The sequence below is a fragment of the Abrus precatorius genome, unplaced genomic scaffold (genome assembly GCF_003935025.1).
Source record: "Abrus precatorius isolate BTA unplaced genomic scaffold, Abrus_2018 Scaffold8, whole genome shotgun sequence".
Taxonomy (NCBI): domain Eukaryota; kingdom Viridiplantae; phylum Streptophyta; class Magnoliopsida; order Fabales; family Fabaceae; genus Abrus; species Abrus precatorius.
Genome location: NW_020874428.1, coordinates 32,907,006 through 32,930,427, shown reverse-complemented (window position 1 = coordinate 32,930,427; position 23,422 = coordinate 32,907,006). Strand labels below are relative to the sequence as shown.

General features: G+C 32.9%; 1 protein-coding gene and 1 pseudogene across 2 annotated transcripts; both read right to left on the bottom strand.

Moving 5' to 3' along the window:
* Positions 1-538: 538 nt before the first annotated feature.
* Positions 539-7,100, bottom strand: LOC113847304 (annotated as a pseudogene).
* Positions 7,101-9,087: 1,987 nt separating this feature from the next.
* LOC113847324 (villin-4-like) lies at positions 9,088-21,170 on the bottom strand. 2 transcript variants are annotated; one of them, XM_027476340.1, is made up of 22 exons: positions 21,115-21,170; positions 20,837-20,936; positions 19,430-19,495; positions 19,083-19,319; positions 18,752-18,929; positions 18,533-18,665; positions 18,008-18,170; positions 17,773-17,920; positions 17,536-17,636; positions 15,176-15,331; positions 14,850-14,918; positions 14,682-14,750; positions 14,443-14,580; positions 14,175-14,303; positions 13,696-13,843; positions 13,556-13,566; positions 12,597-12,737; positions 12,272-12,397; positions 12,117-12,182; positions 9,616-9,950; positions 9,335-9,533; positions 9,088-9,201 (listed from the first exon to the last, which is right to left on the bottom strand). In XM_027476340.1, the coding sequence occupies exons 1-22, from the start codon at positions 21,168-21,170 to the stop codon at positions 9,088-9,090; spliced, it is 2,883 nt and encodes a 960-aa protein (XP_027332141.1). The 2 variants fall into 2 exon arrangements, with proteins under 2 accessions (XP_027332141.1, XP_027332142.1); XM_027476341.1 differs by lacking the exon at positions 13,556-13,566 and having other exon boundaries at positions 13,679-13,843.
* Between the last annotated feature and the right edge of the window lie 2,252 nt (positions 21,171-23,422).

Here is a 23,422-nt window from a genome sequence, read left to right as displayed (position 1 = left end):
CATACAGGAGTTCGTAAGATTTAAATGGAACATGAAGAGGAAAATATCCTCAGAGACCCTTTCCTTTCATCGTTCATCACTGGCAACAAGCTACCTGCGGATATATATTTCCTAAATGATTAGTGAAACATCTAACTGCATCAACACAGACAAGAACTAAAGATAGACTAATTTAAAGCTGATCAATCAGATTCAAGCACCCGAATCAAACTTGGTCTAATATAAAGGCCAAAATTTGATACACTATAAAGTCAGGAGTTATGACATCATGCTGGAACTAATTAATTCCAAACTTGAATGAAAATACACGAGATGTAGAATTCTGTTTCTTAATCCTTCTTTGTAGTTTCATGGTTTACACAGCACAGTGCTTTCCTTTCTATTTTCTGATATATTCAGAATCTCAAGGTGGAAGTAGAAAAAAGTAACACAACGATTATGTAATTCATTTTGTACGATAATGTTAAAAGAAATGTTGAAAGAAATATATCAATGGGCAGTATTACCTGTACAGGACATAGAACACAATCATGATCTTTCAGCTTCCTTGAAGAACTCTCTGGGGATCAAGCTGCCCACTACAATAACTAGAAGGTACAGTTGAAAGTTCTAGTCTTCCCTTCCATTCTTCGCCAGGTTTCAAAGTGATAGGCTTTTCAATAGCTGCAGCCTCTACACAAAGCATATGCTTATACTCATCGTCACCGAAATCAGACATAGCCTTTGCTTTCTTATCCCAAGGATTCCACACCACTGCATAGATAAATAATCAATGATAAAACAAAAAACGAAAAGGTTAGACAAATGGTTAGTGCAAATGATTCCTGATGTCCAATCCAGAAGCAATGCCGAAGTTAAATATACCAATTACTGAGGAAGATTTCCTAAATGAGGAATGGGAAGTTACAATTGGAAGAAAAAGGTTTCTGCAATACTATACTTAGATATCAGGAAGAATTCAGACATGAAAATAAAACAGATAAACACTTTAAGCTAGGCTCTACTGAGAAACTTGACTTTTAATTCTTTCATTCCATTTACAGAGAAAAAAATTATATTGCTTAAAGTAATAGAGTCCATAGGTACACTTTATCAATATCACAAAATGAGTACACAAGATGAGCCTGATAAAAGTCACCTGCATCAGGAAGACCATCTTTCCGCAATACAAATGTTCTCTTTTTCTCATGATCAAGAATTGCAATCTTTGTAGGAGTGCTGAGATATATCTTGTCAACCTATCATACAAAGAAAAAGTAAACTGTCGGTTTCAACTCATCAAAGCAAATGAAACACCAGTACTTCAGGACTGGTTACATACATGTGCCTAGATGTGTCAAGTATTACTAGAAGTTGGGCCCGACAATACAAACTAGGTAGATGCTTTTCTTTCTTTTTTTCTTGGATTTTTGGTGTAAATATGTTTTAGATATTGGTTAAGTGCAGCAGTCAAAACCCCCAGACCAATATGAAATGGATAGTAAGTGACAGTTGCCACCCGTTACATGAAAGGTCAGAAAGAGAAAAAGTGAGGCTTTTGTTGGGTGTGTGGGAAGCAACTTTTTAATTGTGTGTGTAAATAAAGAATAGTAAACAGCACCCCAGGCAGTCAGACACTGCCTCTCTTCAACCATACATGATAGAAAAGAGAAGCAGTCAAGTGGCAAAGGTTCTTTAGACATTGGTGCTTATGGTTCATTTCTCACTTGAATTAAAACCATCAACAAAAGGAAAAATATATATATTCAAGATCAATAAATTGGTCCAACTCTAATTAACCAAGCTTATTACTTTCTTTTTCTTTAATTAAAAGGTGCCTTGTTTTAACCTTCGGTTTAAAATTAAACTATTTATATGTACAACTGCACACAAGTATAGAAGCGTGTATTTGTTCATAGCAATTAATTCAATTTACCTTAAATAACCCAAAAGCTACATTTATCAGAAATTGGCATATTTCATTACTTATAGCATATCTATTGTAATACCCACATCTGTGGTTTTTAAAGCAGACTAGAAAAGGGTAAATCAATCTTACTTCTGTTTCGAATGTTAAAGCATCCCCCTGTTCAGTAAAGCGTTCCTTTTTTTGTCAAGATAATCCAGTGTCTCTAATCCCTCTACCCGCACTTCACTGAATACAAGCAAACAAACTAGTTGAATTCAATTCAAAACGGCAGCCTATAATTACACCCCTAAAAAATACATAAATCAGAACTGAGTGTGTCAAAATAAAGGCCAATTAAAAATAGAGTTAAATTAGTACATAAAATGAAGAACACAAAAGATATTGGGATCTATACAACAAAAAAGAGTTCATCAGTTTAAAAAAACTTGAATATTGCTCAACATTTATATCGATAAAGTGATGGGATTTGCATCCCGTTCAATTCAAGAAACTATGGTTGCAAATTATGTCTGTATCAACACGCAATTATTTTGTATAATCACTCTGCATCTTCACATAGCAAAGCCAATCCATGGCTGATTTTATAAGTCCAAAATCCAACACATCCAAAATAATTTGCGAAGCTTAACAAGAAATAGATTTCATATTTTAAGGAAAACAAGCTTTTAAGTTATACCCACATGATAGGACTGGACAATTCTATTCACTTGTTCAGTGTGTAGATCGTAAACATGTTCTCAACTAAATCCAGAAGTTACGAGCAAAATTTGTCAACAAAGTCAATTTATAAACAAAGGCATGCAGAATAATACAAAATTTCATATTGAAATGTGAGATAAACATGTTTGGACTTCCAAGCACTTACCTTATATCTGACACACAGAAATATGTATGATAAGCAAATGTGAATGAAAATGGCTTCCCATCAGTGTTTGTGTTCCTGATCCTAGATGTCAACATCAGATCTCCCCCAGGTCCAAGAGCTACCCTTAGACGAAATTCAAAACTATATGCAAAAAGATTGACATACGAAATGAGAAAGAAATATTCGCTGTGTTTGGCAGAGATAGCTTATTAACTTTGTCATACGTTTGTAGAGCTGTTTCTTAAATACAAAATAAAAGCTAATTTCTTAAAAGCTATTTAAAGTATTATTTAGCTTTCAAGAACTACTTATCAATATTCCTATTACATTTTTACTTTTTATTTTATTTTTAAAGGCAATTCACACTTTACACAATTAGAACTCTAGTACGTTTATTTTATAGCCATTTCTCTCTTCTATGTAAATTATTTTATATAAAAAATCACTCATTATATTAACATTTATTATTCTTGTTATTTTTTACTTAATTAATTTTTTATTCATTAGATAATAAATATTCGAGAAAAAACCTATTCACCACATCCTCATTATTACTCAAGAACTATTCATTTCAAGGTATGAACAAAAGTATGTATTTATTTTCATGTAGATATTTCATGATGTGATAATTTTTTTATTAATGATTAAGAGTATATTTTGTTAAATAAAATTAAATTAAGTAAAAAAATAATATTTTTAAAATTAAGAAATAAATTATTTAAATTGATTCATGTAATAATTATTGATATAACATGTTAAAATTAATAATTTAAAAAAATTAAATTATTGTTTGAATCAATAATATCATTCTTATTAATAAAATATGTCAAAATAAATTATATTTAATTTAATATAATATTATATAATTTTTTTAAGTTATTTAATATAAATAAGACAGTTCTTTTTTTAAATAATTTAATTTCATAAAGTACTCGTATAGTTATAAACATTCTAAGTTAGACGTTAGAAGTTTTCACTTTTCAACTGATTTTACCAAACACGGTCTTTATATTTACATTTCAACTTATGAAATAACAAGTAGTAATAAAAACACAAAGTAAAAAATATTAGTTATGAGAATGTTTTCTAAATATAGGCTAAAAATGCGGAATGTTACTAACTATACCTGTGAGGCCAAATCTTCATGTTGTCTTCTGAGGGTTTAAAAATCAAATCAACATAGGCTTTATTTAAAGTATTGGTTGGAAAAGGAGGAGGGTAATCGTCAATGGTCCATAGCTGGTTTCTTGCAAATCCATGCTGATCAAGAGTACCAAGGCTTCCAAACTGCAATGAGAAAGTTTCCTTGAACAAATAATCTGGGATCTGATTGTAGTAACAGTGCAAATTTTGGCGGGGGCTTACTAATTGCAATGATATTCCGAATACACTACGATTTTAAATTACATGATTTCGGGCCGTAAATCTCTTAAGGCACAAGGATACATAATCTCCTTGTTTTGGTATCACTTTTAATTATGGCACCGATTTCAGTAGTCCAAACCATATCTGATTTTGCTGTTGGGGGTTTTAAGCCGGTTGTGTGGTTGTGCTATCTATGTCTTGGCTTTTCTTTCATCTGTTTCAGTTATTAGGACTGTTAATGTTTCTTATTAGAGACCAGTTATTTAGCTTGTGACTTAATCGGGGACGTCCTGGCAAAGTACACAAATATCAAAAAAAGACAACTGGGATATTATGACTTATGGCTACAAATTGCTCTCTTCTTAGTAGTGCAATGTCATCAAATTAGGTTTCTCTCCTTTGCCATCTCCAATTCTATCATGTTTTGGTTAATTTTCCACTTCCACACTACCCTGACCTATTTTCCTTGGAAAACAGCATTTAAAAATCAATCCTATCACAAGCAAATCATTCAGAATCCCTGCTTGAATTTCTCGGAAAACATCAAACCCAAAAGCCCACCCTACTCTGCCGGGCCAAATTACCGTCATTAACCACTCCCTTACCCCCAGTTTTTCTATCCTTGATTTGACAACGTAACCCCAATCTATGAATTATAATTATTGAACGTACAGCTTAAGTTTATGAATCCACGAGCCATCAAATCTTTCCCATCATATGCTTTACCGGTATTCTTCTCCAATTTATACCTTTTTTTCTTTCCAAAGCAGTATTATTATGAAAGCTATTGTGGAAAACAAATAATATCGTGAGAAGTACATACTTGAGGAAAACATATTGGGATTCCTCCACGAATTGCCTTTGGAGGCTTAAATGTAGCCTGCACAAGTGCATAATATTAATAAAACAAGATGGATCAGAGTTAATAAACCTCATTGCTGGAGTTCAAATTTTCAAAATTATAATCACATTGATAGAGCATTCATATAATTTCAAAAACTCCAGTTACCCAAGAGAAAAAAGCTGTCCTTTGAGTGGAAAAAACTTACTGCTATTGAGCGAAGATTAATACAAGGGACTAACACATTTTATATTCGAAATTTTAAGCAAAATAGAAAGTAGAGACACTTGAACTTCCAAGTTAATATTGGGACACAAAACCTTTGGGTACATCCTCTAAAATACATAACCAAGAATGAATAGAACAGAAACAAGCATTAAATTAACAAATATTTGAAATCTCAAAATATATGACTCTTCAAAAATCATTTATAAGAATACTCGACATATTTAGATTAAGAAATAAACTCGAGTCAAACCATTTTCTTTCTAGAAATTTAATCATTTAGTGCCACTAGTTATTTGGCCTGAGTGATTATAAATTTATAATTATAATAAGAACCGGATAGTGTTCTCACAAGGAACAGAAAATCCCTACTGCAATGGAGAAAGGGGAGGGAGAGTAAATTGTAATGTCCTTTAGAAAACAAAACAAAGAATGTTGCTTAAGCTGGATAAGTTTAAGCCAATGATTATTGGTACAATTTACTTCCAGGAGAATACAACAAGACTTACATGTCCGTGTTCTATAAACCAGACAGAAGGGGTTGCAAATCCTTTCAGTTTGTAAAAACATTGACAACATTGATAAGATTATTTACCTATCTAGGATACCAGTTAAAGAAATATTTATCCTGATGTTGGCACTCACTTCATAAGAATCTAAAGGATCCGCATTCCACAATACAGGTCAATATATTTGGTTTTGACGACTATCAGAACATTAAATTTCTAGATAAACGTTGGTTCCTGTTGACTAAGCAACATTTCACAAAGCAATAATATTACAATCAACTTTTCTACATATATTTGGAAACAAATGAGACAAACATGCAGTTCACAAAGACAATAGAATGCCACCATCGAAGCCAAAGGATAACTTAAAAAGATACCGCTAGAAAATTTGTTTAGCCATCCAATTGATAAGCTTATCATGTTACCGCCTCTGTCATTCTCATTGAGCAGCTTAGATCAAACGAAGACCAGAAGTTCAGATCTTTGCAAAGATTAATCAAATTATGTGCGTCATATTTGCAGTAAAAAATAAAAGCATGTATTAAATAATATTGTAGTCATCAAATAATGCCTGGCAGTAGACCATTTCGGATTAATATTATACAAGCAAATTAAGATGCAGAACTTCAGAAGAATATTTAAGTTGTTCAGTTAAATCATGCACTTCACCTATGAAAATTTTCAGAGCGAACTAATATTTTGAACCTCATTGAGATCTAAAGTTTATCAGATATTTTTCCCGATCTTGACATGCAATGGAGGAAAATCAGTTTACTTAATTAACACGCCTGAGAACAAACTATGTTATATCCTGTACCTTACTACTGAGAAAAAGCAATTCCTCGGCATGCTCATTCTTCCAAGAAGTCACGTGACCGCCGTACAAGTACACCTGAAATGAAACGTAATCAGAGTCAACAATACCAGAACAAGCACAAGTCATTTGCAGTTTCAAAGCCGATGCAAAAGCAGCACGAACACCAAAAGCACATGCTCCTCTCGAAGATTTTATTTCACAGAAAAATAGCCTAAAAGCTAAATCAAATTGCTTCAGAACAGTCCTTACGATCAAAATTTTCTAGTTGATGACAAATCTCGATCCAAAACCAGCACTCTCCACCCGATAATGGCGACTAAACGCGACATGCCAAAACTAAAAATGACACAAATAATCCAAGCTAGACCGCAAAATAGAGAAACGGATCAAGCAGTATCTGCTCGAAATCAGAGGAAAACAAATAGATGCAGGTCAAGAATAAGGAAAAGGACCTCTGCGGAGCTACTACGAGCGTCGCGAAGAAGAACTTTGTCGAGACCATTGGTTCCCTTGCACAACTCGTAGCTACTTGAAGAAGAAGCTGATGAAAAAATCTTTTCGCTACTCATAGCTACTCGCTATTGCAAGCTCTTCCTCTGTTTCACCACCGCTACCACACATATATATATATATATATATAGTCACTCAGTCGCGATTTTCCAATTCTTTCTCAGACAACGGCGAGTGCGTCTCCTCAACTGCAATCTCTTCTCTCTCTTCCAAAATCCCTTCTTATTTTGATACTGTTATTGTTGAGTAAGGGAGCAATTCTAACAGTGACAGATTCATATCATATCATATTCAATATTTATTTGTATTAATCCAACAGTATATTCCGTAGTTTTCTTATTTGACAATTTGTAGACACTATTATAAGAAAGAGCAATGATAGAGGGAGGGAATATATAATACGGAGATATCCCAATGACGTAACAGGTGTTGAGGTGCATGTGTATCAAACATTTTTCTACGTCATTATCTTTGTAATGAGATACTATCGTAACCACTTACGGCACCCCCAATCTATAGTCAACCTGACTCTTTTCGGACTTGTAGGCGACTCTTTTCGGACTTGTAGGCTTGCGTATGCGCAAAAGGGTACACCTTTTGTAATTATGCGTTTCTATCCATTTTCACACCTGTATCTGGAGTTTGGCCATTAAATCTTTTACATTTATTTTTTATTTTTGTTATCTCTTTTTTGTTATATATATTATACTATTTTTCATATCTCATTTTCTTTTTATTTTTATCTTTTTTTTAGTCTTTAAAACCCGATTCGATGGATGTGAAAACACATGAAAGTTTTATTATTTAATTAGGTTTTTAGTTTTTCAAAAATTGTGATGTTTCTAATTTTTAATTTATTTTTTAAAAACCAAGTCATTTATAGGAAATTTTTTAATTAATCCTTTTTTTTTTAGTTTAATCTCTGTAAATATTGTAAATTTTTTATTTGATCCTCTTAAAATGAGAGATTAAATAAAAAAATCTGTAATATTAAAGGAACCAAATAAAATAAATAAATAAAAGACAACATTTTGTAAAAAATAATTTATGGGAAATTCGTCTTAAAAAACTAAATATAAGAGACTGTATAATAAGCCTATTTTTTTAGAAACTAAAAGCTTTATTAAGCCTTTTTTTTTTAATTTCTAGAGTAATTCAACTTCAAAAAATGGTTATATACATTTACAAAATACGTACATTTAATGAGAGCTAAAAAGCGGAGGGCAAGATGAGTAATATGATAAGACAAAAAAATTGAGGTATAAAATAGAAAAAGGATACAAGTATTACGTATGGAAATAAAATTTAATTAAAATGTGTTAACGGTATAAATACTTTTTACATTATTTTCTAATTATAACATTATGTCAATGAGAATAAAATTTTTTATAATAATTAATTTAAAAGTCATAATTATCATATATAATAGCTTCATCAAAACTCTTCTTTGTAGATCCTTACAACAAAGGTAGCAAAAAGAAGCAAGTGGACAAGAAAAAGATTTTTTCTTCGCTTCTACTGCCCATATGCTTGAACGTTCATATACGAGCAAGAAAAATGTTGACATAAACAAGAAGAATTTGCAAGAAAGTAAGAAAAAAAATAAATAAAAGAATCACACTTTTATTTCCAAAATAAATAACGAGCTGAGTGGCTTTTACACTGCTGTACAATACTCAATTATCAATACAAACTATTGCTTCCGCAAAACAATTTTGAATGAAAAAATGATAACTAGAAACACAAAACCCTATAAGATTATGACCAAGCAGCTCTCAACAAAGAACCTAAACACGAACCACTTCAAAGAAAAATCTTTACTTTCTTCATCATGAAAAGCTTATTGGGAGCAGAAGCAGCTATGTTAAAAAAAACACCGATGCTTGTCCCTTTCACTTTCATATGTTCAATTTCTACTGCAAAACAGATAGCAAGCTCCCTGAGCTATAAAACAAGATAATAATGTCAAGGAAAAAATGAGTAAGCCATATTCCTTCTACCTGCAACTTGAAATGCACGGAGCAGACAGAAGGCGTACTTTCAGACTTAGAACAACTGAACGGCCATTTTGAGTTTGTTCTGTTTCCATTTTGGCAACTTGTAAAATTCATTCTTATCCATCCCTAATTTCTCTTGGAACTCTGCAGAGGACAGATAAACCTGTATACATGAAGCTCAAAAGAGTTAGAACTAAAATGAAATAAAGGTTGATTATAGGATGCAATTTGCAATGAAGGACAGACAACAAAAAAATGAGAAGACAAGATGATCTATATAGACATTTTCATCATACCTCTCGTCTAGTCACGTCAATATCTGCTACAGGATCTGTAGAAGCTGTGTTAATGCGTTCATATGGGTAAATTGGGAGACCTTCATCATCTTCAGCTTCACCCTCTTTTACATCTTCATGTATAGTAAGAGATTCTATTCTGCTGCTCATAGAATCTTCCTTGACATTTGTCTCGGGGTTTGATTTCTGGGTAGCTGAACTCGCATCATAACAATGACAAAAGGCATTCTGCATTAGAGCATATTCTAATACTAACATCAAATCTCAGTGCACTCATCTACTGCATACCTCTTAGTGACCTAGGAATCAAATTTTCTCGTGCTGAATGTAGTTCAAAACTTGAACTAAGACGAGCTATGGCTGAAGATTTAGGTGCCAGTTTTGATGTATCTGGTGTCATTGATTTTGGGTACAGTTTTCTAATCATTGGAGGTGGAGTTGAAAGGTTCCTAACACCTGGGTTCTCAAAATTTGCTGCCAGTGCATTAAAGGCTGGAGATCTGCCCCTCACACGAACACGATCAGGACTGACGGACATGCTGCGGGAACGCTGGGATTTATCTGGCACACCACCAACCCTTCCCCCATAAGATACCGATGCTCTTCGTTTATGTTTCTGATGAAGTATCAGATATTCAATAACCAAGCAGATAATGCAAATACAAACAAAATATTAACGGCAAGACCCAGTACTTAAGGCGGAGAAAATTAATAGATGAAGTACATTAAATCTGAGGGAGTGAAACACTTGTCGTGAAGAGCACAGAAGAGTATAGTTTTTAATATCTATATCACGTCATTTGATCTTTTGCCAACTCTGACCCCTGTCCACCCCCTATGAAGAATCTCCACCAAGATCGCACCCTTGAATTCAATACTAAGATCATATTCTCTTCAGTCAACCCAGTCCAGTTCATTTTCTAACTTGCCTAATTTTATTAAATGGAAAACAAACAACGCATATTTACAAGTTTCTTGAAGCTATAATATGAGATTAGGCAGCAATTCATTGTGGAAAAGCTGCTGTTTCTTAGTATTATATCATTTATTTCCTACATTGCCTCTTGGCTGACGCATTTCAAATGCTTACGCCGTATCTGTTTATTTATTTATTATTAGTAGCAGTAGTTTTACCAAGGTATCCCAGCACACACTGTGGTAACATTTTGGCAAGTGGGGAGGTCCTTCCTACAATTGTCTTCTCCAAATTTGAACTTTGACTCTCTCCATGGGAGTAGGATAGGGACATGTCGAGAAATTTTGAGACTAGGCAAAATTTATGTCTTATGTATGCCTAGTCTAATATAATTCATTAATTTTTTATTTTGTTTTTCTATATTTCTAAGCCGAAGAGTAATTGATTAAAAATTTTATAATCAAATATATCTAACATTTCACTTAATAAATAACGTGACTAATTCATCCAATTTGTCTTCAAGCATAGTTGATCCTAAATAGGATTTAAGTAATTTAATTTTAGAAACTTCTTTTAGTAGTGATAACAGTTACAAGTATTATTAATAATACTTTATACAACAATGCATGCATTTGAAAAAGAATTTAATCTTTAGATATGGTTTAATATTTCTAATCTGGTATTAATTTCTTTTGTTAACACTTATTTCAAAATTTTTATTTCTAAAAATAAATCAAGACCGTTAATATCAAGTTCAATATAATTTTTTTAATTCATTCCCATCCAAAGTTTTTAGTATTTGTAATTCAAATAAAAAAAACAATAGAGGAAGGAGAAATAATTGGAATATTAGATAGTTAAGTGTGCATTTAATTTAACTTATTTTGGAGAAATAGCGTTTTTACCTTCTTCTTAGGAGATATATTGATTTTTTTTTTTCAAAATTAAGCTAAAAGAAATATGAGCTAAGAAGTTTTGTGATAAATAGTTAGAAAAGAATAACTAGACTACAAAAATTATAGTCATGAGGATAGTGATTTATAAATGAAATTGAAAGTTTGATAGTAATTACTAAGCTGATGTTAAATTTAGTTTAAATATACATACAAAACACACACACAAAAAATCAATAACAATTATAACTTAAAAATTAAAATAGAAAAGAAAATAAGTATATAAGTTTTTTCTACTAGGCCTTTAAGTGATTGTGAGCCTCAGACGGATGCCTAATTGACCTAATGTGCACGGTCCTCCCTGGCAGGGCAACTCACTTACGACCATGTTCAACCCGTTGATAATATATTTTTATATTTATAGATTTGGCACTAAGTAAGCTCCCAAAGTCTATTAATCATTTTCGCCAAAATTAGCTCTATCAATGAAAAAAAATATTAGGAACATATTTTTTAACATTAAAATTTATTTAAAACTACAATTATATAAATTCTATATTTTTTATTCTTAATTTAATTTTTTTATAATTTTTAATTTTCAATTAATTTTAACTAATAACTTAAAATACTTTAGAAAACGTGTTTCTAGTTCTCACTTTGCTGTGAATTGCTACTTCTAAATTTCATTCATTAGTGTACCTATAGTGACTGCGAATAAAATTGGGTTTGAAAAGTTCCTTTAGGTAGAAGCATTATTTCACTCCTTAAACTGTTAAAAAGGTACAATGGATAAATCAAAAGTGAAATTCGTTTGGAAGGGTGGTAGGGTGGGTGGAGACAGAATTCTCTGTAGGGTAAAATTATGTCACTCGTAACACTTATCAAAGACTAAAATAGTTCACTTCGATTACTCATCATTCTTCAAAAAGCAATCATTCAAGATTATAAAGGAAGAAAAGAAAAGATGACTTACAACCAAAAGTGGCGTACCCCCATTTTTCACAATTGCAAGCTTCCTTTGAAATGAGTTTCCTAGCATCTACCAAAAACAAGGAATTATTAGTAGTCAAAATTCTAAGACTATTTGAATTCATATATGTAGATATTCTATTGGATTGAAAAACTTACTGCAGATTTTGCAGAGTCCCATTTAAAGAAGCGAGTGAAGAAAGGTGGCTCACTACCTTCCATGACAATATATATTGGAGTTTCACGAGATAGTGTTTCTAGAAGAAAATCATGCTCAAGAAATTTCTGTATAATTCCGAGGAATAAGTTAAGAACTGCACACCTGATTTCAGAAATACTTACATGTAAAAGACATTGAAAACGCTTAATGGTAGAAGAGTTGTAAGAAGTTTGATTTATAACGAACTCTTCAAAACACTAAACTACTACTCGATAAATTAAATTATTATTTTATAGCTTCCAGGAAAAGCAAAGCCAGTTATACCTCACCAATTGTTAGAGCCTGCATTCTACTCTTTGAGTCAACCTGCTGGCCAACCCAGACAAAGATTTCAGAGTGACAATCCAAGATGAAAATATCTTCTGTCATCAAATCATCCTGTGAAAAGTTGTATATCTCTGTGACCTGCAACCATTGCTTCATATTAATGCATTGCAGCAGAATAAATCCAAATTCCAAATATTTGCATCTTCATAAGTAAAGCATAAGACATAGCAGTAACTTTTCTTTTTCTGGGATAAAATTACACCACAGTAAATTCACCCTCAAGACTTCATATCTTAAATTCATCTTTAGTTATTAGAAAAGTGATCGCTAACACATTGGCCAGTTTTTCTGCCAGCATTCTACACCCAGAGGAAGTCTTTAGAGGAAGCCAAGACAACCTTAACCGCTTTACAGAAAGATTATGTCCTAGGTCCTAACACGATGCATTCCCGCTGATCCTTATGCCATTTAGTTATTTTGAGTTTGACTTACACCTTTGCTGTCTGTGTCACCAACTTTTCCGTTAAGTGTTTAATTATATCCCATTGCATCTAATTAAGCGATAAGACGTATAATGTCATTATAATTACTTAATGAAACCCCAAGAATGCATCTTTCCAGCCTCAGTTGATTAAGAGTAAAGAAGACGTTGACAGAAGTGTATTCCAAAACTGTTTTGTAGCTTTTCATTGCTCATCATTTTTTATGTTTTTCCTATATTTATCAGTTTGATCAAACTAGTTTGTTTACAGTCCTATTGAACCACTGAGAACTTGTGCTGAAAATGGATTGTGTGATTGGGCCTTTTACATGAGGGGCAGCTTAACCGTTAACATGTTATAAATGAAATATTGACACAGCCAAGAACTTCTTTAACATGCCTTCACATCATGGAATTACCATAACTCAGAATATTCCAAAAGCATGCATATCAACAGATCAGTGGATGTACACACCTTTAAATTTCCTGCACGTTGGTCAATCAGGCATGGAAAAGAAGCCATCACAAACAAGTCAGCCATTTGCCTTCAAGAAGAGAGGGGACTGGGGAAGGAGATCAGATAAACCTTCCAGTTAACAAGAAAATAGTCCTTACCTTCTGAGAAGTAGCAAGAAAATAGGTGAGGGTCATTTTCATCATCCCTCACAATCTTTTGACTGGGATATTCTGATTTCCCTCCTAACAAATCCCAAAAATGTTCAGATTCTGCACCTTCCTTTTGCGGTCTGCATTGAAAATCTGGCTGCAGATAGTTGGCAAGCATATGAATTGATTAATAAACAGTGATATATATATATATATATATATATATATATATATATATATATATATATATATATGGCTTGGATGAAATGGCACCGGCTGGGATCAAACCCAGAACACAAAAGAGGCAATTCCACGTAGCCCAAAGGCACGTTTGGCAATAACCAGTATTAACCATTTTCAACAAGCTCACAAATATAATCTCCACTTTTAGCCGCTTGTGCAACATGAATATGTTGACCAAAACCTTTTGGTCTTTGTTTGGACGAATAAAAAATTTCAGATTTAGTATATTTTTTAACATAACAGACCTTTATCAAATCCAGCATTCTCTCAACAAGATCCTGGTCATCTGAAGTCGTTAAACTTCCGGACCAAATAAAAACAGTAGGCCCACTGTGAAGTATGTAGCAATAAGAGGAATTCAAGGAGGAAGTAACCTGGTTGACAAAAGGAATGCAAAAAGAAAATTTGTGATTATTTAAATGAAGTTATACTATTCATTAAAAAAAAAGTTTAAATTTCCCATACAAAATGAGTGGATAGAGATGGGCACTATAAGCAGACAAGATGACATACTGGTTCCACTTGTATAGCTTGCATATTGTCTGGTCCAGAGCCCTGAATGCGAAATAATGCAACACCATCCTCAGTGTATGTCTCATCTGGAATTTCCTTCTCCGCAACATAATTCTTGTATCCATCACTAAGTCCACCCTGACAGACAATTGAAATAAATGACCGGTATTAAAGAAAAAATAATTACATAAATAAAATGAAGATTTTCTTAGTTAACGAAACATCAAAATCCAACAAACCTTAAAAACAATAAAGCTCTGGAGGATCGCATGAAATTGAATTGGTTCACTGCCTTCATATATACAAGCCTTCAATCATACATGGACAACGTCACTAAGGATATAAGCAACGAGCGCAAATAAGCTCTCAACAAATTGAAAACAACAACATATTCGAAGAAAAATTACCTGGGAAGGAATAAACTTCATTGACTCAACCATTTTGCTTGCTAGTGAAAGACCAGAAGCTCTCTCCTCCTAATTTCAACAAAGAAAGCTTGTAAGGAATTTAGGCTAACACATTTATTCAACACTTTCTAGTCCCAAAAGAGTTACCAATGTTGTGTACAGTGTAATGAAATATATATATATATATATATGCGCTATGATTCACTAATATAATTTTTAGCTCCAGGTGAATATTTTGCCATAAGATTTTTCAGCTTTTTTACTTGAAATAAATCATTATAAGCACATGTGCAAGAAGAACGTGAATAAAACTACAAATTTTTCACCTCAACGCTAGTCTTTCCAATCCATGTTCCTACAAGATATTCTTCCTTATCATCTCCAGGATATGAATATTGAAAGATGTAGCAATCTCCACTATAAAATTTTGACTGATCAGCGGCTGGAAGAAGAATCTTTTCTTGACCATTCACACGCCAAACCTGTGGTTATGGTTAAGTTCTTGTTAACAACAGAAACAATTAAACAAAAGAAAAGTCTAGTACACTCAAATCACAATCAGTCTACTCAAACAGACATATTAAATTCTCATGTGATACTATCTATCAAATGTTTATGAAAAAATACAAAATGCTGGCCAACATATCAACTACAACCATTCATAAAACTCTGGAAACCACTTTCACTTGTTACCTCAAGTCTCAATCATAATTTCAATGTAAATTAAGGCGTGTAAAAGGGGTTGGTAGTGCAGCAGTTAGGCCATTGTCCTAAGATATGGAAGGTTTATTCCAGAAAGGGGGAAAAGGGACACGTGGAGCCATGGAGGACAGAAAGAGGGATAGATCATTATGCTAAATGGAAGCATGTGGGGGACCCACAAGGAGGTGTGCAGATTTAGAGGAGGTTATGATTAGGATTTAGGAGAGAAACAAGAGGGAGAATTTCTGGAAAAAGCTTGGATCTGTCAAGGGAAGTAGAATTCCATAGTCTGTTTTCTCCTTTCATCTTTGGATAAATTTAAAATTTGGTCCTTATATTTGATGCTATTTGTTTCTGTCCTTACATGAAAAAGTCTATATTTTGTTCCCACTTATATGAAAATATGTTTACAAAATTGTCCTTATCATTTGCCGAAATTATAACAAAATTAGATATTTATTGAGTTAACAAACATTTGTTTTAGTTAGTCCATGTGTAACAAACGTTTGTCAATGCAGCAAACATCTAATACCAATATGACTTAATCAAACAGTAGGACCTATTTGTAAACAATTTTTCATGTAAAAACCAAAATGTAGAGCTTTTCATGTAAGGATTAAAACAAAAAAGGATATCAAATATGGAGACCAAATCTTTAATTTAACCTATATCTTTTCTAGATTCTTTACTTTTATTTTTTATATACATGAAAGGTTACATATCAAACATTTTCCATCATCATTTTTAATAGTTAAATGCACATAGATCACTCAGTGTGATCTTGCTGATTTGCATTATTCTCCATTGAATAATTACACCCTACATACCGCAATGTGAGAAATCCTTGGAGTCTCTGGTGCAAAAGGATATTATGTGAGGAACTTCCTAGTCTTCAATAATGTTTTTAGGACAAATCAATTATTCTTTAGTCTCTTCCATCATCCAAATATTAGTTGCCTTAACAGACATGATGATTTAACATGTTAAAGTTATTTAGATATGAAACATGAAATTTAATGATGATAGGTGATGTGAAGTAGTTAGGAGTCTGTAATTTTTTTCAAAATTTTTTAGTTTGGTTCTAAAAAAATTTCAATTAATTAAATTGTCCCTCGATTCCTATATCTTTTTAATTTATTCTTCTTCTTTACAATGCACACGAATAATAGAAGGGTTTCGTAATCTCAAAAACTAAATTGCATAACTCTGCTAATTTCAAAGATTATTTTGTAGGTTCATGCATACCTTAATGAGTAGAAAACTATAAATTATAGGACAAAAATCTATGAGTGAAAAATATAGGACTTGAACCAAAGCCTAAATTAGTGAAAATATAAGCATCAAGATCCAATAGACTCTAGGAATCAAAGACAAATGGATATAAGTTATATGAACCAAAATATTATTTAAATCAACGGTTTTTCCAATTTGTAGCTTAGGGCATGCAATAAAAAACCTACACATATAAATTTTATTAAAAGTCATAGGATTCCAATGCATTGAGAATATTAAATGTTATAATTTTTAATAGAAAATTACTATTTATTGACATCTTATTGTATGCCCTTGAGTACACATCGAAGAAAATGTTAATAAAAAAAATGATAATAATCTGTAAACAACTAATAATTAGCTGATAAAATCAGAAAGTAAACTATGGATGACAGATTTCATATTTATGCATCCAATTTGTGTAGGAAGTGTGGTGATGGCTATTCTACATTAAATCACTTCCCTAAATCTATATTCATTTCTCACAGAAAATGTTAAGCATCTACTCAACTTGATCTAAAGCAATGTGGAGTAGTCTAAGAAACTAAGTTTCACATATTTCAATAACACGACCATCTTTGGAATGGGAGACTGATGGAGTAATAAGAATACAGCGATTGTGGTTCCAAAAGATTCTCTTATTATATGAAATCAACTAGATAGGGATGTAAGACCATTGAAAAGTTGAAGGTAATACAAATTAGTAGAGTACCTGCAAATGTCCTGTGCAATCTATGTAGGGCTGAGGTTCTTCTTTTACTGGCTCAGCTTTCAAGAGACCCTTGACATCCAATCCTTGACGTTTTAGAAGTGCTACACAGCCATAAACAAGACACAGAATTAGCAGAACATAAAGACAACCTGGCAAATGATGCTGACGAAACCAATGTAAAAAAGGTGGAGAAACACATTCAGGACAATGACAACTCTAAAATTTGTTTAAAACTACCTGCTACCTTGCCACGACCATCTTCAGACATTGTTACATGAGCTGCCTGGGGCCAAGAATCAAACTTGGACCTAAACATTACTGTTTCAAATCCTTCAATTACACGAATTATTTGGGACTTTGGTCGACTAGTGACACTGACTAACTCCTGTTTTCCGGTCAACAGAAATTCAAGAATCATTCAAACTCAGAGAAAAATGCTCAACAATACTAGGAAAGAAACGAGAGATGTTACATCTGCAGTTCCACTTGCACTTTTTCTTTCATCCAGAGATGTGCTTCTTCCCATCCAGGCAAACACTTCCAACCCACAATCGAGAATATAGCATTTGTTTGTGTCCAGTAAATCCTTTGTCAAAGAGTCGGTTTCAATAGGTTCTGCCTTCCCCTTTTCCACACTGGAAAAAGTGATATTTCATTATAAGTAGAGCATCGGAGAATCTTATGTTTCAATATAAGAAATATTTACCATCCGTATAGTTGTCACAATAATTAGCATATTTCAAATCCTCGGAATTATTAATTTATACAACTTTAGGCTAAAAGAATAGTAAATTTCTAACAGTCATTACATTGTTAAACAACATAAGTTTGTAGATGAAGGGGAATAAAAACAATTGGCGATGGAGGGAAATTAAAAATATATTCAAGCATCAGTGAATTGCATCGAAATATCATTTTGGTAAAAAAAAGAAAGGAATAAGCTGACTGTGCAAATACAAATGAAAATACCAGTGCGCAAACTGAAACAACATATTACCAAAGTAGCTTTGGAGGGTGAGAATCAGTAAGCTTATCATCATCACTGACTGTTTTCCGTGGAAGAGGAGCAAAGCCCCCAAAGCAACCCCAGAATTCTCCGGTTTCAGAATCAGCCATCAACTTTCCATCCTCTGAATGGAAATTCAAGTGCATATACACCCAATTAGTGATATAAAGCAATAATTGTTAAAACTGTAAAATATACTTGTCCACTTACCAATAGCAGCTATCTCACATTTTCCATCGTGGTAGGTATCCTTAATATACTGTACAACTTCCAAAGCTTTAGCCCTTTCTTGAATACTTGAATTGGAACCATTAAATTGGAAGATTTTGGACTCAGTATCCAGAATAAAAACATCATCATGGTTGAGTGATGATCGAACAAAAGGAACCTATAAACAACACAAATAGATAATCAACTAGAAGAAAGTAATGTTTATAAACATGTGTTGGGGTCTGTATACAGTATGCACAATAATAATATACAACTATACAAGACTCAAACCTCAATGAGTCAATTGGCAGAAGAATAGTGTCAAACTTGCCTCTTTGACATGTACAACATGTTTCCCTTTGCATACAAACAACCGTGTCTTATGTTGTTCAGCCTCAACGTGTTTAAAACCTGAGGCAACTCCACCTTCTTGAGGTATGATACATGGTTTAAAATAAGATAGGAATTTTTCAGTTTCATGACCCTGCACTTCACGATACTGAACAGCCCGTCCTCCTAAAGCTGCATCCAACTCAACTGTCTTGATGGCTGCAACACCAGCTTCATCCTTTTTTATAGTTATGATCATCAGTGAGCAAACAAACAGAAGGAAACTAAATGGAATATTAAACCAAAGGCAGTTGGAAGGAATAATGATTTATAATCAGCAAAAGTTACCTGACTGGTGTCTTTACCAAGCCAGTAATGGATATCATGACGCAGACCACTTTTTGAAGTAGTTGACTGCATGGAGAAAATAAGAAAAAAGAAAAGATTGATATTGATGAAAGACATTGCTGCATACATGATGCAGGAACAACAGAAATTTATGAAAAGTGAAAAATACTAGATTAACAATTATCCACAAAAATCAAATAACAAAAAATAACGTAAATCCAACAAAAAGATGTTATGCCAAGGAATATATTGAGATTGAAATGAGGATCTCATAAATTTAATTTTCAACAAGAGGAAAATAAATCTTACGGGAAAGAAGACAACAATCTCTTTTTAGAGAAACTCACGTCCAAATACATTTTACAGAAAATAATAAATTTCTTGAATGCATACAAATCATTTTTTCAACCATTCTGTACCAAAAGTTCAAAACTGGAAGCAAAAGTTCCTATTAAAGGTAAGGTACAGCTGGCTCAGACGGCCAGATTCCTACACAAACTCTCCGGTTAAAACATAGGGTCCCTTTCTTGTATTGTTTTATCTGTTAATACACATCAACTAATCAAAAGACTTGATTGGGTAAATATCTAGGCTTCAAGTTTTTCCATCTTATATATGTTACCAGTCCCTCTAGCTGAAATTGGAATAACGCTGAGTTGATAACTATCCCAAGAGGAACAAAACAATGACAAGCATAAGCATGCTCACATTTTAGTTCAGCAAATGGTTCCTGAATATCAACATCTGAGTGTTTATACTTAGTAAGGCTAGATAACCAGAATTTATCAACACGATAAAATTAGGTAGCATTATTATTGACCATTAGATGAATTAATGTTCTCCATCACTTTAATGTCTTATAGAACAAGGCAACGACCACCCTTGAATCTGACTAAATTCAGGATAGATTTTGTCAAAAAATAATAATAATTCTGACCGAGTAGCATTATTCTTATGCTAAAACCCAGAGCTGTTACAATGTGAAATGTTACAATATGAATCCGTAAAACAAGTTGATTAGGTTACCAAAAGCAAGATATATAAACACAGCTGTCGTATAAAACTTCACACACGACTCTCCCTAGAGACCATAAAAGTGGGAGCTTTATGCACTGGACCTAATTATTAACATGAACCGTGGCATTGTTTTCACATCTTCAGATCTTAAAAGCATAGAGTTTTCATGATGAATGTTTTCAAAGAAAAATGAACTAGACCAGAATCAACCTCATATGGTATTGCATACCAACACAATTGGTCATGATGGGAACAATAGGCAAAGTTTTAAGATTACAATCTCCATATAATTCAACAGCAATAAACATAAATACAAGCTTCTTCAACAAGGTTTATTTACGTGAGGCCAGCATTCTATGAGCGACTAATCATTTCGAAAATATTGCTTACCTTCAAGATTACATAGGAGTCCCCGGTGAAAAACTTTCCATAAGAAGACTGAGGGACGGGAACCGGATTAAAATTCTCAATACGCCATATTTCAAGAGCACTGTTTATGGTTAAGGAGAATAATGCAGAAGCACTAGAAAAAGTATATGCATAAAGTCGATCCAAACTTAGAGCCGAACCAAATGAAGCATCAACCTTGAATGAATTATGTCAGGAGGAAAATATGATAATTGTGAACAGCAGAATATAGCATATTATTGTCAGTTAATGCAGGATACGCCTTTTGTCCAGCTCCCTTGAAAGCTGGATCCAAATCTCTCATAGAAACGGCCATACTGCTCTTCAACTATTTGGTCTTCCACAACTTAGCTTGATTATAGGAAACAGTTACCCTGAAAAGAAGTCCCGTAGAAAGGTAAGCTCTAACTCCTCTTAGTGATCTATGGTAGATGAAAAAGTAAATATAAATGCTTCCCCTAACTCTTTTCAAGTAGGAAAATCTGGCTCAGAATAAATTGATTTACGGAAGGTTATATCATTAATTGATAAAACAGTAAGGCTGGCTAAATTATGAGTTTTATGCTGGTAAATGAACTATTTTTTACTAAGATACAATAAAAACCACCTGACTTCAATTATCCCCATCATAAAACACATTAAGTTCTACATTCGCACAAATAATTTTCAGATCCATCTTCAGCTAATGTTAATTGGCACATTACGGTCAAACACTCTGCGCGCTGCATCCTTCACCATCACTAATATAACCTCCTTACCTTCAAATATATCTACTTAAATGAAAATTTGGTTACCTTTTTTGCATTGAAATCCCAATTAGGAGTTTAAAAGAGGAAGGAACGAAAGAATAAGGAAAAACTTGCTGCTGCTGCTGCTTGTAGAACAACAGCCATGTCCTATATCCCGTAAGCATAAGGCTAAATGTCAAGGGTTCGAATCCAACCACCCCTTTTCTCTTTCGATTTTCTTACCTCAGTTTTTGAATGGAAATTGCATTTTCAATGATCATATATGACTTGGCGTTAAAGCTAAGTAGCTAACTGACTGCTTTCGTTCTAGAGCATAAGCACAAAACACACACCCACACAAATATATACTCACAGGTGCATCATGCATGCAGTAAAAAAAATGTACAGAATTTCCCTAAAACACGCAATCCCTAAAAAATGAAGAGAGAGAAGTTCACTTTAAACAAGGCCTAGTAATAGTAATTTTGGGAAACTTGTCAGCTAATATCAACTAAAGAAAGGGAAAATGCCTGCAAATATATAAACTCATATGCAATAAATCTCCGAATCAATCATTGCACGTCTAAATAAGTCACGACAAGCTAATATGCGCAAACATAAAAAATAATGCAGCGATTTTCAAACTTGATGTCGTCAATTTAAACATCAGACAAATCACAAAACGAATAAAAATTAAGCAAAATCCAGAAAAAGCTTATAAGCACATAAAACCAGTAAAACAAACAACAATGAATCGCATTCCAGATTCCAAGCCTCATTCCCGGAATTTCCAAAATTCAAGGATCCGAGAAGAAAACAAAACCGACGCCGGGGAAGCAAAACGAATAGAAAAGGAAAATTCAGGCATTAAATTAAAATCAATTAAACTTCATTGAGAGAAGTCTCTGTCCTCAGGTTCCATAATTTTCTGTTCTTCATTAATGTTCAACCGAAGATTATCATCAGTATCTAATTTCATTGAGAATTTCGAGTGGATTGAATAGTTGTAAATGAAACACAATTTCAAAATAATAAGAGCGTGAAATGAATTTCAAATTGTGAGGGAGAGGTGAAACAATGAACACAAGTACCTTCTCACCGATCACCTACGCGAGAAATTTCATTCTCCTCTTTGATTTTAGCGGGTAAAAAAAAATAAATGGCGAAGATGCATGTGTGAACGAGTGTGTTTATTTTGCAACTTCTATTTCTACAATTCGGTTCTGGGTTTTTTTTGTTTGTTTGTTTTTTTGGGCTGGTGAAATTGAATTTTGTTATTTTTATTTGATTTAGTTATTTTAATTTTGAGGAGAAGAGAGGTGCGAGAAAGACTTGTGAATGGCTGGTAAAGGAGGAAGCTGACCTCCGCATTGTGAGGAGTAGACGCGAAGAAGAGATAAACGGGGGAGAGTTGAGTTACCGGCCAATGCTGTTGTTTTGTTATTCATGCAATGCAATTCCCATCAAGTAGGGCTGCTTACTAGGAAACTTTGCTACACAATTATGCACTAAATTTTATCATTTATATATTATTTAGTTGTTTACATAGTATACGGGAAAAAAAAATCATTAATCATCACGTATATAACTACTTTAGTCTTTGAAATTTTGTCATTAAATTAACATTTTATTTATATTTTTAAACGTGTATTCAAAGATACATAATAAAAATTAATAATTAAAAATTTTAATATTTAATATTATTAATACATTAAATTTACTGATATTATTTATTTATAACTTAAATTATATATATATATATATATATATATATATATATATATATATACTTCCTATGTTTTTGTAGGCGTATTAAAAAATTATTACCGGATTAATCTTT